Below are 14,265 nucleotides of genomic sequence, written 5' to 3'. Positions count from 1 at the left end.
TGGCCCTTGGTTTGTCACCGGAGATTTCAACGACATAATTAGTAATGAGGAAAAGACGGGAGGTCCGGCAAGACCAGAGGGTTCGTTCACGGACCTGAGAACGTTCTTCTCCGAAGGCGATCTCTACGATATTCAGAGCTCAGGCGATCCTCTCTCATGGAGAGGGAAGCGAGGTGATCACCTGGTTAGGTGTAGACTCGATAGATCAGTTGCTAACACTGCTTGGGCGGAGCTGTACCCTACAGCACGCAGCCAGTATATGAACTATGAAGGATCTGATCATAAGCCGATCATAACCCTATTAGAGCCCCACAAGAGAAAGCGAAATGGCATGTTCCATTATGACAGGCGTCTGAAGGACAATGCTGAAGTTAGGGAGCTAGTCCGCGCTATTTGGGAGAATGGCTCGAGGCTGACAGTCCAGGAGAAAAGAGAAGAGAGTCGTAAAGCCATCTCCCACTGGAATAGGAACCAGCAAAGAAACAGCAGGCTGGTCATCGACACAAAAAGAACATAGCTAGAATCCGCTCTGACTGATGAGATGAACGACACAGAGCTGATACAGAAGGTGACAACAGAATTACGAGCAGATTATCTCGCAGAAGAAGCTTATTGGAAGCAGAGGAGCCGACTACTCTGGCTCAGATTGGGAGATCGTAACTCCGGGTTCTTCCATTCAGTCACTAAAGGAAGAAGAAGAGCTAATATGTTTTCGGTGATAGAGGATGAGCAAGGAGCACCGGTCTACAAAGAAGAACAAATTGCCCAAGTCATAGTGGAGTATTTTGGGAAGCTCTTCTCATCCTCAGCTACAAATAGCACGAAAACAGTGAGCTACGCTTTAGACCCGGTCATCACAGAAGAACAGAACATCATACTGATTCAACCGCCCACGGCCATAGAGGTTAAAGCAGCAGTGTTTTCGATTCATGCAGACAAAGCCCCTGGCCCGGACGGTTTCTCGGCTGGTTTCTACCACACTAACTCTTCATCTCAGGCACACTCCCGGAGAAGATAAATGGGACGCACATCCGCCTCATTCCTAAGGTGCAGCGCCCGCAGACGGTGATGGAGTACATGCCAGTAGCGCTGTGCAACGTGTACTATAAGATCATATCTAAGATCATGACAAAGCGACTCCAGCCACTCCTCCCCTCAATCATCTCAGAAAACCAGTCCGCTTTTGTGCCCGGCAGAGCTATATCCGACAATGTTTTGATCACACATGAGGTTCTTCATTATTTGAAAACGTCGGAGGCTGAAGTCCGTTGTGCTATGGCCATCAAAACAGACATGAGTAAAGCTTATGATAGACTCGAATGGGAATTTATCTCACTAGTAGTGCTACATAGGATGGGGTTCCATCCGAAGTGGATTACATTAATCATGGAGTGTATTACCACTGTTACATACTCCTTCCTTATCAACGGCTCGCCTAGGAGAAGGGTTAAACCGAGTAGAAGAATCCGTCAAGGAGACCCACTTTCACCATACATTTTCATTTTGTGTAGTGATGTTCTCTCGGGACTATGTAACAAAGCACAAGGGGATGGTACCTTGAAAGGAATCAGTGTAGCTCGAGGAGGGCCGCGGGTCAACCATTTATTGTTTGCGGAAGACATGATGTTTTTCGTCGAATCCACCGATGAAGCCAGTAACTCACTTAGAAGACTCCTCCTCCGCTATGAAGAAGCGTCTGGACAAACAATCAACGCAGCAAAGTCCTCTGTTTCTTTCTCGAAAAGAACTCCAGCACAAATCAAAAACCGGGTAAAAAACTGTCTACAAATCCAAAACGAAGGTGGTGTTGGGAAATACCTCAGACTCCCCGAGCACTTCGGAAGGCGTAAGAAGGATTTATTTGCATCAATCGTGGATAAGATCAAGCAAAAGGCCAAGAGCTTTAAGAATCGCTTCTTATCTACGGCTGGAAAACTAACGATGCTAAAAAGTGTGCTTAACGCCATGCCATCACATGCTATGTCATGTTTTAAGCTTCCGGTCTCTCTCTGTAAACGGATACAGTCAGCAGTAACAAGATTTTGGTGGGATTCAAACTCCGGAGATAGAAAGATGGCGTGGGTCTCTTGGGATGATATGGCGGAAACCAAAACTAACGGGGGTCTCGGTTTTAGGGACTTTCAGTGCTTCAACGACGCCTACTTGGCCAAACTGAGCTGGAGACTACTTCACAACCCTTCATGCCTCCTTGCTAGGATCATATTACACAAATACTGCCAAGAGGTGGAGTTCCTTAACTGCCAGGATCGCAATGCTGAGTCGCATGGCTGGCGTGGAATATTGATAGGTAGAGACCTACTGGTGCGAAACATGGGATGGTCGGTGGGAGACGGGAAATCAATACATGCCTGGGATGACCCCTGGCTTAGCTCAACGAGACTGGCCAGACCCATAGGACCAGCCTTAGAGACTCACTCAAATCTCAAAGTCTCTGACCTGATGATAGAAGGCACAACTATTTGGGATCACCCGAAGATTCAGCAAATATTCCCTGCTATGGCAGACACCATCCTCAGCATCAAGCCAAGCTCGTTAGGGGTTCCTGACAAACTGTTCTGGATTCACACCCGAGATGGAGTTTACACGATCAAATCGGGATATACGGCGGCGGTGGAGAAACGCAAAGAAGAAGAAGACAGATTAGAGAACGAGCACACCATCAACTAGAACAAATGCGTTTGGAACTTGAAGACAGCACCGAAGATTCAAATCCTTGTGTGGAAAGCACTTCGCGGAGCTCTCCCGGTAGGCGAAAAGCTACTGGCAAGACAGATAAATATTGACCCTAGATGCAGAAGATGCGATAATATCGAATCTATTGATCATCTCATCTTTCAATGTGAATTTGCTGAGAAAGTGTGGAGACAAGCTCCTTTTTTACAACAAGTTGATAAGAGAAGATTACTAGATTTGAGGACCGATTGGTCGCATCTTATTGAGAACCCCTGCCTGCCACCGGTTGGGATTGTAGACGGTCAGCTAGCACCATGGATAGTGTGGGCGCTTTGGACTGCACGTAACAAATTGATTTTCAACAACAAAATGTACACTGCAGAAGAAGTGGTCACCCACGCAGTGGCGGCAGCTCGTGAATGGTTCAATGCGCAGAGCAAGGAACAGCGACATAGCCCACACCCCCAAGCAAGCCGAACAACCTCCCCCCGAGAAGCTGTGATTCAAACTGATGCAGCCTGGAAAATCGGCACAAGGACAACAGGACTGGGATGGTCAATCAAGAAAACAGGGGAAACCCTGAACTTCCAATCGGTGAACTGCTTTGTAAGCTCTCCTCTCATCGCGGAGGGTTTGGCCATGCGAAAGGCAGTTAAGAAATGCAAAGAGCTGGGACTCCGGCACATCAGACTGGAATCGGATTCTGCTCAACTTATTAAAGCTCTACGGTCGAAGTTGGAACCTCCGGAGATCTACGCGATCATCTCAGACATTAGAATTAACTGTCTTGCCTTTGAAACTGTTTATTTTGCTTGGATTCCTAGAGCAAAAAACTCTGTTGACGATGGTTTGGCTAAACAGGCTTTGGCTTTGTATCAAGTGGTTTAACCACGTACTCTGATGATTTAAGGAAGTTTGTGTTACAAAAAAAAGAAAATTGGAATGTAAAAAATCTAATAAAAACACTCAAAATAAGTAAGTTCTATTTTGTACTATGTAATAAATGAAGCCGAGTTAATTAGATAAGATAATAAACGAAATGATTATAATTAATTTAAAAAAGAAGAGAAATATGTAAAAAATCACTTAAAGTTAAGCAAATATTATTTTGTTCTTCGTTCTCAGCAGAATAGATGTATAATTCTTAATTTGTACTGCTACATCTAAAACCTACGTAGTGTGACGATGACATCTTATTTTACAAGTTAAGGTCGTTGTGAGATGAAGTGAGATCCACAGGTCCGATAATAAATCTAAGAAGACAGCTTATTATTTTTACTATTTTTGCAGGTCACTAGTTTCACTAAAAGCATTTCTAGAAACACTCTCTATAAACACTCTCTATTGTAGAATTTGCAAACTCTATATTTGAAGTTTCAAAATGTTTTTTTTTGGAAAAGCAAAATTTCAAATTTAACTTCAAAATTATTTGTAATTATACTACGGTCCTTATATTTGTCATAATTAATATAAATCCCTAAATTTTTTAAATAAATAGCACATATATAAAAATATTATAGTAATATTAATAAAATCTTACAGTAAAATATAAAATTATAAATATAAATACATAATTAAATATTAAACTACAAGCAAAATACTACATTATTACATAAAATTATTTTTTAATGCTTTATTTTCGGTTACACAAAATTTGTTTGACAATATTTTAGAAGTTCCGAAGCAAATTTACTAGACTATTAGTGTTGTTATAATATTTAAATTTGTATAATAATTATGTCTTCATGTATCTTTTAAAAAATATTATTAATTTTCTTTTGTAATATTCTTGTTATATAATTCTACTTTTAAAATATTATAAATTTTATTTTATTTTATTTTTAATTTTAAGTGTAAAATGTAATGTATAATTAATTATAAAAACAAATATGTAAAAAAAAGATGAAAGTTCAAATTTAGAGTTTTGATGAGTAGTGAAGTTTCACTTTTTAAAACTCTAAATTTGAAGTTTTAAAATTCTTTTTTAGAAAGTAAAAGACTTTATATTTGAAGTTATAGAGTTTATTTTGTAGATGCTCTTTTTAAGTTTTTCTACGTATGAACACTTGGTTGGTCAATACTTCATTACAATGATTTGTTATGCACAAAACCCTTCAAAGATTTCTTCAATGTTCCATGTCCGGTGCTTTCTCATGGCTTCATATTTTTAAGTTGACCTTTGATTTTTCAGCATAACTTTGGGACTCTAGTAAATGATAATGATGCAATTTCCATCATCATGCAAAGTGAAAATTGCAACTTCCATTACCCTTTTTGTCTCCTTCCGTTCACTTCTCTCCCTCCGAAGACCAAATTGCAAAGGTGCTGAGCATTTGCTAGTCCAGTGCTATGAACCATCCCAAAGAAAGCGCTTGTGTCTCTTGATAGCAGTTCTTGTGGACTATCATACTCCAAAGCCTAATAAACATTGACACCTTTTTTTAAACGTAAGAAGTCACACGAGGATGTTGCAAATTAAGCTGTATCAGAATCTTCTTTTCCTTTTCTAAGTAATAATCTTGACGACATTACCTGACCAGAACTAAGGACAAGGATCTTGTCACAGTCGATGATGGTATTCAATCTGTGAGCGATAACAAGCATTGTGCAAGACTTGAATTCCTCACGGATGGTCCTTTGTATCAGAGTATCTGTTCTGACATCAACAGATGCAGTTGCTTCATCTAGAACAAGGATCTTGGATCTTCTTAGCAACGCACGCACTAGACTCAACAGTTGCCTTTGTCCCACGCTGAAATTCTCACCTCCCTCTGAGACCTTCAGAGATTCAAAGTGAGTTGACAGTTTGATCAGTCATCTCCATAACAAAGAAAAAAAAAACAAAAACTCCTTAAACTAGTATACCTCAGTATCAAGGCCTAAAGGATTCCTGGCGATAACATCTTTCATATGAGCCCTTTGTAGAGCCTCCCAGAGGTCAGCATCATTGTGCTCATCAAATGGGTCAATGTTGAATCTCACCGTCCCTAACAAGAAGCAAAAATGACTCTCGGAATGCAACAGGAACATACTTTCAATATTGTCCTAAACTACACACAAACCTGAGAAAAGCACTGGAGATTGTGGTATGATACTAAGGACCCTGCGCAGATCTGTCAGTCCAAACTTAGCCACATCATAATCATCAATCATGATTCTTCCCTTCTCCACTTCCACAATCCTAAACAATGCATTCAGAACAGAAGACTTCCCTGCCCCAGTTCTTCCCACCACTCCCACTTTCTCATTAGGAGAGACAGAAAAGGACAGTCCATGTAATACAATAGGCAGCCCCGGCCTATAACGCAGGTGAACGTCTTCAAATGTAATAGACCCTCTTGAAGGCCAGCCAGGGACTGGACGATTGCTCTCGATTATCTCTGCACCCTCAGAAGGAAGATCAATGTAGTTACCGACTCTCTCAACAGAGTTCAAGCTGTTCTCTGCTTTGCTAGCTTGCCTTAGAACACCACTCATCAGAGTAGTGATATTCAGTGTGTAGCTAAGAAGAAGACCCATCGTTGACGCAAAACCAGCTTGGTTCTCTGTATTACTGCTTCTCATAACCGCGAAAGTTGCGGTTAACCAAATCATCACACCTCCAAGAGTCTCTAATCTTATAGTGAGCCAACGATTACAGGTGGTATTTGCAAGAGTGAACCTTATGTTGTTGTCTACTGATTTTCCATTAATCTTTGCCATCCTATCATAGGCTTTATAGGCTCTGATGCTTGACAAACCATTCAACGCTTCTCCAAATTGAGCATAAATAGGTGATCTTGCAACAGAATCCATACGTCTTACTTCACGTGATGTGTTCTACAAACCACAAAAACTGATATTACTTCCAAAGTAGTGTATGTGTTTGATGCACACAGTCAGGTCCGGAACTGGGCATAGCCGAGTGAAACATTAGTCTTCGCCCATAAAATTTTTGGAAGTTTTTTTTATATAAGTATAGACCCCCAAATTTTGAAAACAAACTTTTTTTTTTTACTAAAATTCTTAAGAAATGTTTCAAGCCCCCAAAATCTCAGGTCCGATCCTGCACACAGTGACATGAACGTAGAAAATTACCTGATAGTAGAGGTAAGCAGCATAAAACAGTATGAGGAGTGGCATTATTGACCACAATGAAATGGTACTGACAGCACCTATAAGAGCAAACGTGGAGAGGAGTTGCCACAGCTGGCTCATGAACATATTCATTAGGTTGGCGACAGTTCTATCTATATCACCAATATCTTTAGAGAACCTATTTATTACACGCCCAGTTGGGTTTGTGTCGAAGAAGAGCATAGGAGCTCTCAGGATAGAGTTCAGCATTGAGTCATGGAGTGTTTTAGCCGCATGTAGACTTGATGTCAGAAGCCAAAATGAGTTGGTAAACGTCACAGCAACCTAAATCAAAATACCATTAATAATAAACGTTAAAACTGTGTGTAACCGTACTACATATCTCAAGTCTTTATCAGAAACACAAACCTGACCAAATCCGAAAAGAGCAAACATTACAATGTAGAAACCGGTACTGTAACTCTTGGACGTGCTTTGGTCAGTCCAAAAACTCAACCATGTGCAGCTTGTGAGTCGGAGAGCTTCAGTTGTTACATAGCATGCCAAGAGAATCAAAACTACCCATAACCCTCCTACTGCATTTTTATACCTGAAAAAAAGGAGAAAGTACCTCAGCCATCTTCTCTTTGTATAAAAGTTGATCATATAATATATGCTGAGGTAACTAGTACCTCATCAGAACGTTCCAACTAATGATGCCGGACTCTCGTTCTTCTTTCTTGACAAGCACGGAGCTTCCATCTTCACCTTGTTTGGTACTGCCTAGTTTTATTTCAACATTGACAGTAGGATCTTCCAAGATCTTCTCGTCATCAAATTTGTTCATCTCTTGGGCTGCATCCATTTTCCCAGCATTCTCCATCAATTTCTGGAACAAACTACCGTTCCCTGACAGCTCTTCAAAGGTTCCTTCCTCTTTAATCATTCCCTCGGAGACTAAAATAATTCTATCCATCATAGGAAGAAGATGTAACTGATTTGTGATTAGAATCCTCGTTTTGCCCTTCAGCTCTTCCTTCATGCAACTATCAAAGACCTGTTACAAAGGTAGAGTTTGGTCATGCAATGCAACACTCAGGATCAACCTAAGTTTAGATAAATTACCTGCTGAGCAACATGAGCATCTAAAGCACTCAAAGGATCATCGAATATGTAAACATCTGAATTAGAGTAGACAGCCCTAGCCATTGAGACTCTCTGCTTCTGCCCTCCGCTGATATTCACCCCACGTTCTCCAATCTCTGTAAGATCACGGCCCTGAATAAGCCAAATTCAGCAAGTTACTAAAAAATGTCATACCAAGTGCATGTTATGTAAGCCTTCTTTTCATCCCACTTAACCGGAAGCAAATCAAGATCGTGTTGTAAGGCAGTCACGTCAATAGCTTTCCAATATCTTTCCGGTTCAAAATCCGACCCAAATATAATGTTTTCGCGCACCTGCAGTACATAGATGAAGATAAGTTACTGAAAGCTAAGATGTAATCTTTGTTTTCAGAGCCAATGTGGTGACTCACAGTGGCATTGAAGATCCAGGAAACTTGAGGAACATAAGCTACGGAGCCTCTAATAATGACGTTGGAGGTTTCACCATGAGATAACTCTCCCAACATTGCCGAGACAAGTGATGTCTTACCTTCTCCGGTTCCACCTACAATGGCAACCAAGCTTCCCACTGGTATCTCCAAATTGATATTGGACAGTGTGGGCTTCGTTGTCTGGAAAACATCCATGAACGTTTCAGAAAGTTATGTACTGTTGCATCTCTTGATAATCTAAACAGGAGGGAATATTTAGAGGATTCACCTTTGAATCCCATGAAAAGTATCCATTCTTAATTGAAATGGCTGGAGCTCCTGGTTGAATAGGTGGGTTCTGTGCTAGAACTCTCTCTTCACTGAGAAGTAGGTCCTCAATGCGCTGTAGTGAAACATTTGCGTTGACAGCCTATAAGGAGAAGTAGCAAAATAAAATATAACTCTGAATAAAACGAGCAAATTCATGAAATCATTGAGGAGGGTATGATTGTAATAATAACCTGACTTAGTAGATTTGGTAGCATGTTGAGAGGAGATCTTAGAACTGAGAAGAGAGAAAGAGATGAGAATGCCCTTGCTGGTGTCAACTCTCCTCCCAACAGAACAAAAACCCCAAATGAAACCACAGTCACAACTACTGGGGTGCTGTTCAGTATAAAACTATTAAACTGCAAGCAAGAGGAAAAACATTAAAAATGAAAGACATATCTTCCTTTTGCACTTAGGCAATATATACAAAATCAAAGATAAGGAGTCATACAGCTGATAGTAACTGAGCTTTGCGAAACCATGAGAGCTCTTCGTTTCTAATTCCTTCAATACGCGACTCAAAGCTCTTTTCCCATGCATAGCATCTAACAAAGTCCCAAAAAAATTTATAGAACAACTGCTTTAAGAATGTGACATTCAGAAAAGCTGAAATATGAATAACTAAGAACATCTATCATACTTTACAGTATCCATGGATGCCAAGATCTCATTTGTGATACCGACTCTTTTGTCGGTCCATTGGAGTCCTTCTTTAGTTAGTTTCCGCATTTTGTTTATAACCAGAGTCTGTTTATTAAGAAACAGAGTAGAAAGACTTGTATGAGTTTATGTGCAATTCAAAAATAGACAAAAGAACATAATGAAGCTCCATACCTGGAGAGGAATTAGGAGAAACAGAATCAATGAACCGAAAAGCGAAGAAACTCCTAGTTGTTGATAGAGAAGAATAATAGACATGATGATGCGAAAGGGAGCTGACCATAAGCCATGGAGCTGTTCTACTATTAGCTGGAAAAAAAATTGGGAGACTATGTTAGCAGCAGTTACAAATCCATTAGTTGTGCAAAGTAGTGAACCTAAGAATACCTGAAGTGCACTAGCATCTGCAGTTATCATGTTTGTGACCTTTCCAGATGTAAAATTCTTGCGAGCTTCATGAGTTAGTCTTAAAGATTTGTGGAATACAGCTGCAACCTAGAATGAAATTAGCAATAATTTGTTGGAGAATAAACATAACTAAATGAGAGTAATGGAAGTTTCACAAATTTTTACCATAGTTGACCTCAACCTAAATGCCGCACGTCCAACATGCTGAAAGTACTGAGATTGACAAAGCACACCTACTGTCTGAGTTTTCAACAAGAAATAACTACAATGTGAGAAAACCAAACATGACAGTTTAGGAAAATGTAAATGAAAATAGTTTTGTGATACATACCACTCCAACGAAAATTAAGAAAGCATAGACATAGCCAACCCAAGCTGGATCATCTTCTTGCATTGCCTATGTAAAGTGATCAAAGATTTGCTCAAGTTAGATTGAACTAGTACTGGTCCCCTATATATTGCATGATATAATGCTCACTTAGGCAGAAACAAAGCTTACCCGCAATAACTGGCTCAGTATAAGCGGTCCAACAAATTGAGAAAGATCATGTCCAATCTACAACACGCAAAAACATGATCTGTTACAAATTGCTTTGAGTGTTGTCAAATACGTAACTGAACATTACTGTGGATCTATATTATTCATAGTAAAATAAAAAAATCAGGAGCTTTTCTGGTATCTATATTAATCAACCGAGATATCTTTACCTTAAAAATACCACCAAACCAGAACCTACAAGATAGAAAACAAAAGTTACTGGCGGTATTGATAATGTGTGGCTTTAAAGTAACCTATGGTAAAAAAGATTATCAGCCTTTACCTTCCACCAAGGCTTTTATTCAGTGCTCGGAGAAGCCATGGCTTGCTTCTCCGTGATTCTTCAATCCAGCATCTTTGAAATCTGCCAAATAATTCATTAAACGGCTAAGAATGTTCTTGCTACTTAGCAGAACATTCTACCAAGAAATGAGATCCTACAGAAGGCAGGAAGCAAAGCAGCAACACTTAGTGTACCTTTTGATCAAAGTTTCTGTTTGGTCCCATTTATCTAATTGCCAAACATCCTTCTCGGTTAAGGTTTTTCTGTAGCCTAACTGCATAAGCGGCGTGATCCAGTCAAAGAATATTCCTAAGACAAGGAATCATAATCAGTAGGCCAAATAGAATGAGCATTCAACTTTTTATCAATTTAGGGGGCTACCAACCTGTAAAGAAGCCGGCACGTCGCTCGGGACATATGTTCTCTCCCTCAGGGAGGACATCATATTCAACATTGTCTAATGATTCATTGTTTAGAGTATGGTAACCGTGGTAAGGATCTAGTTCCGGAATGTAAACAAGAAGCATAGCTCCAAAAAGAACCTGAAACAGAAATCAAATAAAATACATAATCAGTGAGGTTAATCATTTGATTGGTAACATATCTCAACATCAACCTTAGGGACAGCCTCCTTTGAAGGTTTAGCTATCTATAATGTCTTTCACTATCCATATAAAGTGCAAGCTTAAACGTAAGGACTATGTTCTACCAACCTGAGCACATCTTGAACTGATACAGAGATATAGTGCAGTTCTGCAATAGAAAATAGAGGAAGAAACATTACAATGAATAAATCAGAGCTACCAAATCCCCAGAAACCTGTTCTTGCTTAAATTTGTTAAATATATAAACTAACTCTTGAAATTTAAACGTTGAATAAAACCCAGTTGAGTTCCTTAATAAAGAGATAATACAACAATAATAGCAAACCTATTTAGTGAGTTGTTGAGAGGTAACACAAGGTCCAGCAGCACAGCATCAGCAACCAAAACATAAACAACACCAAATCTCACGTACCATCTGAACTCTTTGACATATCGTTTGGTTTCTAACCCAGCCAAAGAAAGCATGGAGAGCCAAGCGGATGCCTCAACGATTAAAGATGCAACCTGCCATTGAATAACACCAGCATCATCACATTTCTGATATTGTACTTTCTTCATTTTATAACAAGAAGGGCGGCAGGCATATGAGTTTAATCTCAGTCACCTCAAAGGGAGGAAGATAAGTCTCTTCATCCATGCTAAAGAGTGAGATCCGCATGACCAGTCTCAGTACAGGCTCAGCAGCACAGTAACAAGCCAATATCCCTAGCACACAGTTATAGTACTTGTTCCTCAAAACGTATAACTGAGCTTTGGCATTGCAGAAGATGATCCATATCCGGTACAAACACAAACCAAGAAGCACAATTTGAGAAACAAGCATCACTAATGTGTTAATCACGCACGGTGTGTAGGCGCCAAAGGCACCATCCACTGTTTTCTCCCAAAATCCTTGTGCAACTGGCTTGCAGTACCAAGCCATGGCCTCAAAACCCATCTTCTTGATGAATACACAAAGCTGGAAAGTACAAAACGAAATGCATAATCTTAGTACTATTAAAAAGAGGCTCTGATGCAACACAAGTTACAACAGTTTCATGCCCAAATCTAACAAAGTCAACAATCATCAGTGGAAAGCCAACAAAAAACTTAACTAGTAGAACGACAACAAAAGACAAGATTTTTTATCATAACAAGTCAACGGATGAAAAGCATCAAACCTATTTTCACAAAAAGCATCAACCTTTTAGTGAGATTTTTAAAAAGACACAAAGCAACTTAAAACGTTTTATACAGACAAGAGGGAAGCAGGTTACCCTATCTGATCCAATGATCGTTCGTTCGTAAAAGACCCAGAGCTTTGTCGACTATCCACGCAACTTTTTATATTAGTTATAAAAAGGGAGACTTTTGGGAGAATTTAGATTTCAATTCGTCAAGCACGTAAAGCAGCTGGAAAAAAAAAGAGCTTTCTATGATATTTTATGATGTAAAATGACAATTGTCAGAAAGACCGAATGCATGAAGAATTTGAAGGAAGGAGTTCCACCTAGTTCCATGACCTCTCTCTCTCTCTCTGTGTTTTCCATTGTATTTCCTAATTGTCGTATATATACTTTTTCTTGAATGTTATTTTAATATATTTATTTATAGTCAATCAACTATATTCTGTCTTTCTTCAAATATTTTTTTTATATTTTTTTATATCTGTTCAATTTATTTCTTGTTTACTTATTTTTATTTTAAGGAGCTATTGTTAAGAAAACTATTTTTTATTTTGTTTTTTTAATTTCCATTGCATTAAATAAATCTGATTTTATCCATAAGTTTTAATTAAATATAACTTAATTTGACATCTTTCTTTATAGTCAATCAACTATTTTTTGTCTTTAAAAAAAAATTATCTATCTTTTTTTCAGGTTTGTTCAATTTGTTTTCTTGTTTTAAAAAAAAAAAAAATTATTTGAAGGACCTATTGTTTTAAAAAAATATATCGTTAATTTAGTTTTTAGTTTCCCTTGCATTAAATATATCTAATTTTATTCATAAATTTTAATCAATATAATAAATAAAGTTTGCCTCGTTAAACGTTGTTGTAGATCTACCTTCACCATTTCCATTTATAAAAGAAAATGAAAACATAATTCAAAGATGTAAAGCATTTTTTATTCTTATAATCACATTTGTTCCTAGTGCAAATATATTAATACGTATGAGGTGGGATAGGACCACGAAGCTTCGTCGTCATAACTTGGCTGAAGTTAATTTGGGGTTTGTCTTTATGTGTAATTAGTCGCATTTAGATGGAAAAATTAACATTCAAAATTAATTTCGATAGTGGATATCACAGTCTCAGCAACCAAATTCTCTACCTTTGCAAAGAAGCGTAGCCTATATAATAAATGGACAATTTATTCCGTGTATGACAAGAACACAGAGACAATTTCATGAGATCTTTAGGTCAAGTGATGTAAGCCCTTCTTCTTCTACATCTCCACGTTGTCCCAATCAAACGATCTCCCCTCTAAATTGTAACCCGAGTTTTGCATTCGGTTTTCGCCAAATCTGCTCATCCCCGAAAGCCTTGAAAGTGCGTAACACAAAATTTTTGAGTCAAGAAACTTCAAACATTCCTCTGTCAAGCGGTAGTTATATCAAGTTGCACTATTGTCTATGTTAATTTGAAATCTTGGTTAAATTAGGTGTGATCACAATTAGATAGTTATACCAAGTTATATCATTATATATCAAATTGTACATCGACAATATATAGTGTAACTTCTTTTTTATAAATGATTTCATATATCAACCTGCATAGACATAAGCAATGTGTGTAGAAACAGATATTTGGATAAAATTCATATGACCTAAGACTGCCCTGCTACACTTTCGAAGGATACACAATCGGATTACTTCGCTAAACTCCAGACCCGACTCTAAGGAATGACACACAGACAAGCTGCTTACCGGGATTCTCTGTGTGTCCTTCCTTAGTCGGGTCCGGAGTTTAGTGAAGTAATCTGATTGTGTATCCTTAAAAAAGTGTAGCATGATAGTTTTATGTTGTACGCATTTTACCCAAATCTTTGTTTGTACACATTGTTTATGCCCATTCGGATCGATTAATGAAATGGTTTATATATTAAAAAAAGTTGCTTTATTATCTATGTACAATTTGATATATAATGATATAACTTGGTATAACTATCTAACT

The 14,265-nt window shown here is 38.5% G+C and overlaps 2 protein-coding genes across 3 annotated transcripts; one reads left to right on the top strand and one right to left on the bottom strand.

Moving 5' to 3' along the window:
• Nucleotides 1-3,063: 3,063 nt before the first annotated feature.
• Nucleotides 3,064-3,582, top strand: BNAC05G23310D. The gene has a single exon (XM_013849551.1). It carries the CDS (start codon nt 3,064-3,066, stop codon nt 3,580-3,582), a length of 519 nt encoding a protein of 172 aa, XP_013705005.1.
• A 1,118-nt stretch (nt 3,583-4,700) lies between these two features.
• On the bottom strand, nt 4,701-12,633 carry LOC106411416 (ABC transporter C family member 12-like). 2 transcript variants are annotated; one of them, XM_013852174.3, is made up of 27 exons: nt 12,368-12,630; nt 11,716-12,069; nt 11,437-11,615; nt 11,220-11,259; nt 10,892-11,048; nt 10,701-10,815; nt 10,507-10,587; nt 10,394-10,418; nt 10,185-10,241; nt 10,017-10,082; nt 9,851-9,925; nt 9,665-9,772; nt 9,452-9,586; nt 9,258-9,364; nt 9,069-9,162; nt 8,809-8,976; nt 8,577-8,717; nt 8,288-8,488; nt 8,112-8,210; nt 7,876-8,028; nt 7,443-7,807; nt 7,180-7,360; nt 6,772-7,095; nt 5,757-6,513; nt 5,560-5,681; nt 5,227-5,472; nt 4,701-5,112 (listed from the first exon to the last, which is right to left on the bottom strand). In XM_013852174.3, exons 2-27 carry the CDS (start codon nt 12,046-12,048, stop codon nt 4,960-4,962), a joined length of 4,482 nt encoding a protein of 1,493 aa, XP_013707628.2. In that variant the 5' UTR covers nt 12,049-12,069; nt 12,368-12,630; the 3' UTR covers nt 4,701-4,959. The 2 variants fall into 2 exon arrangements, with proteins under 2 accessions (XP_013707628.2, XP_048613006.1); XM_048757049.1 differs by having other exon boundaries at nt 9,452-9,772; nt 12,368-12,633.
• Between the last annotated feature and the right edge of the window lie 1,632 nt (nt 12,634-14,265).

This window comes from Brassica napus, chromosome C5 (assembly GCF_020379485.1).
Source record: "Brassica napus cultivar Da-Ae chromosome C5, Da-Ae, whole genome shotgun sequence".
Lineage (NCBI taxonomy): Eukaryota > Viridiplantae > Streptophyta > Magnoliopsida > Brassicales > Brassicaceae > Brassica > Brassica napus.
The sequence above is the reverse complement of the archived record's forward strand: the minus strand, read 5'-3'. Positions and strand labels throughout refer to the sequence as shown.

What these genes read in the sequence shown, in the direction of transcription:
- BNAC05G23310D (XM_013849551.1), top strand. Translation starts at nt 3,064, where the DNA reads ATGTACACTGCAGAAGAAGTGGTCACCCACGCAGTGGCGGCAGCTCGT.
- LOC106411416 (XM_048757049.1), bottom strand. Translation starts at nt 12,048, where the DNA reads ATGGGTTTTGAGGCCATGGCTTGGTACTGCAAGCCAGTTGCACAAGGA. An exon ending in ACAGAAACTTTGATCAAAAG is followed by an intron (nt 10,588 to 10,700) that starts GTACACTAAGTG and finishes ATTATTTGGCAG; the next exon opens with ATTTCAAAGATGCTGGATTG. An exon ending in AGTTGGAACGTTCTGATGAG is followed by an intron (nt 7,361 to 7,442) that starts GTACTAGTTACC and finishes CCTTTTTTTCAG; the next exon opens with GTATAAAAATGCAGTAGGAG.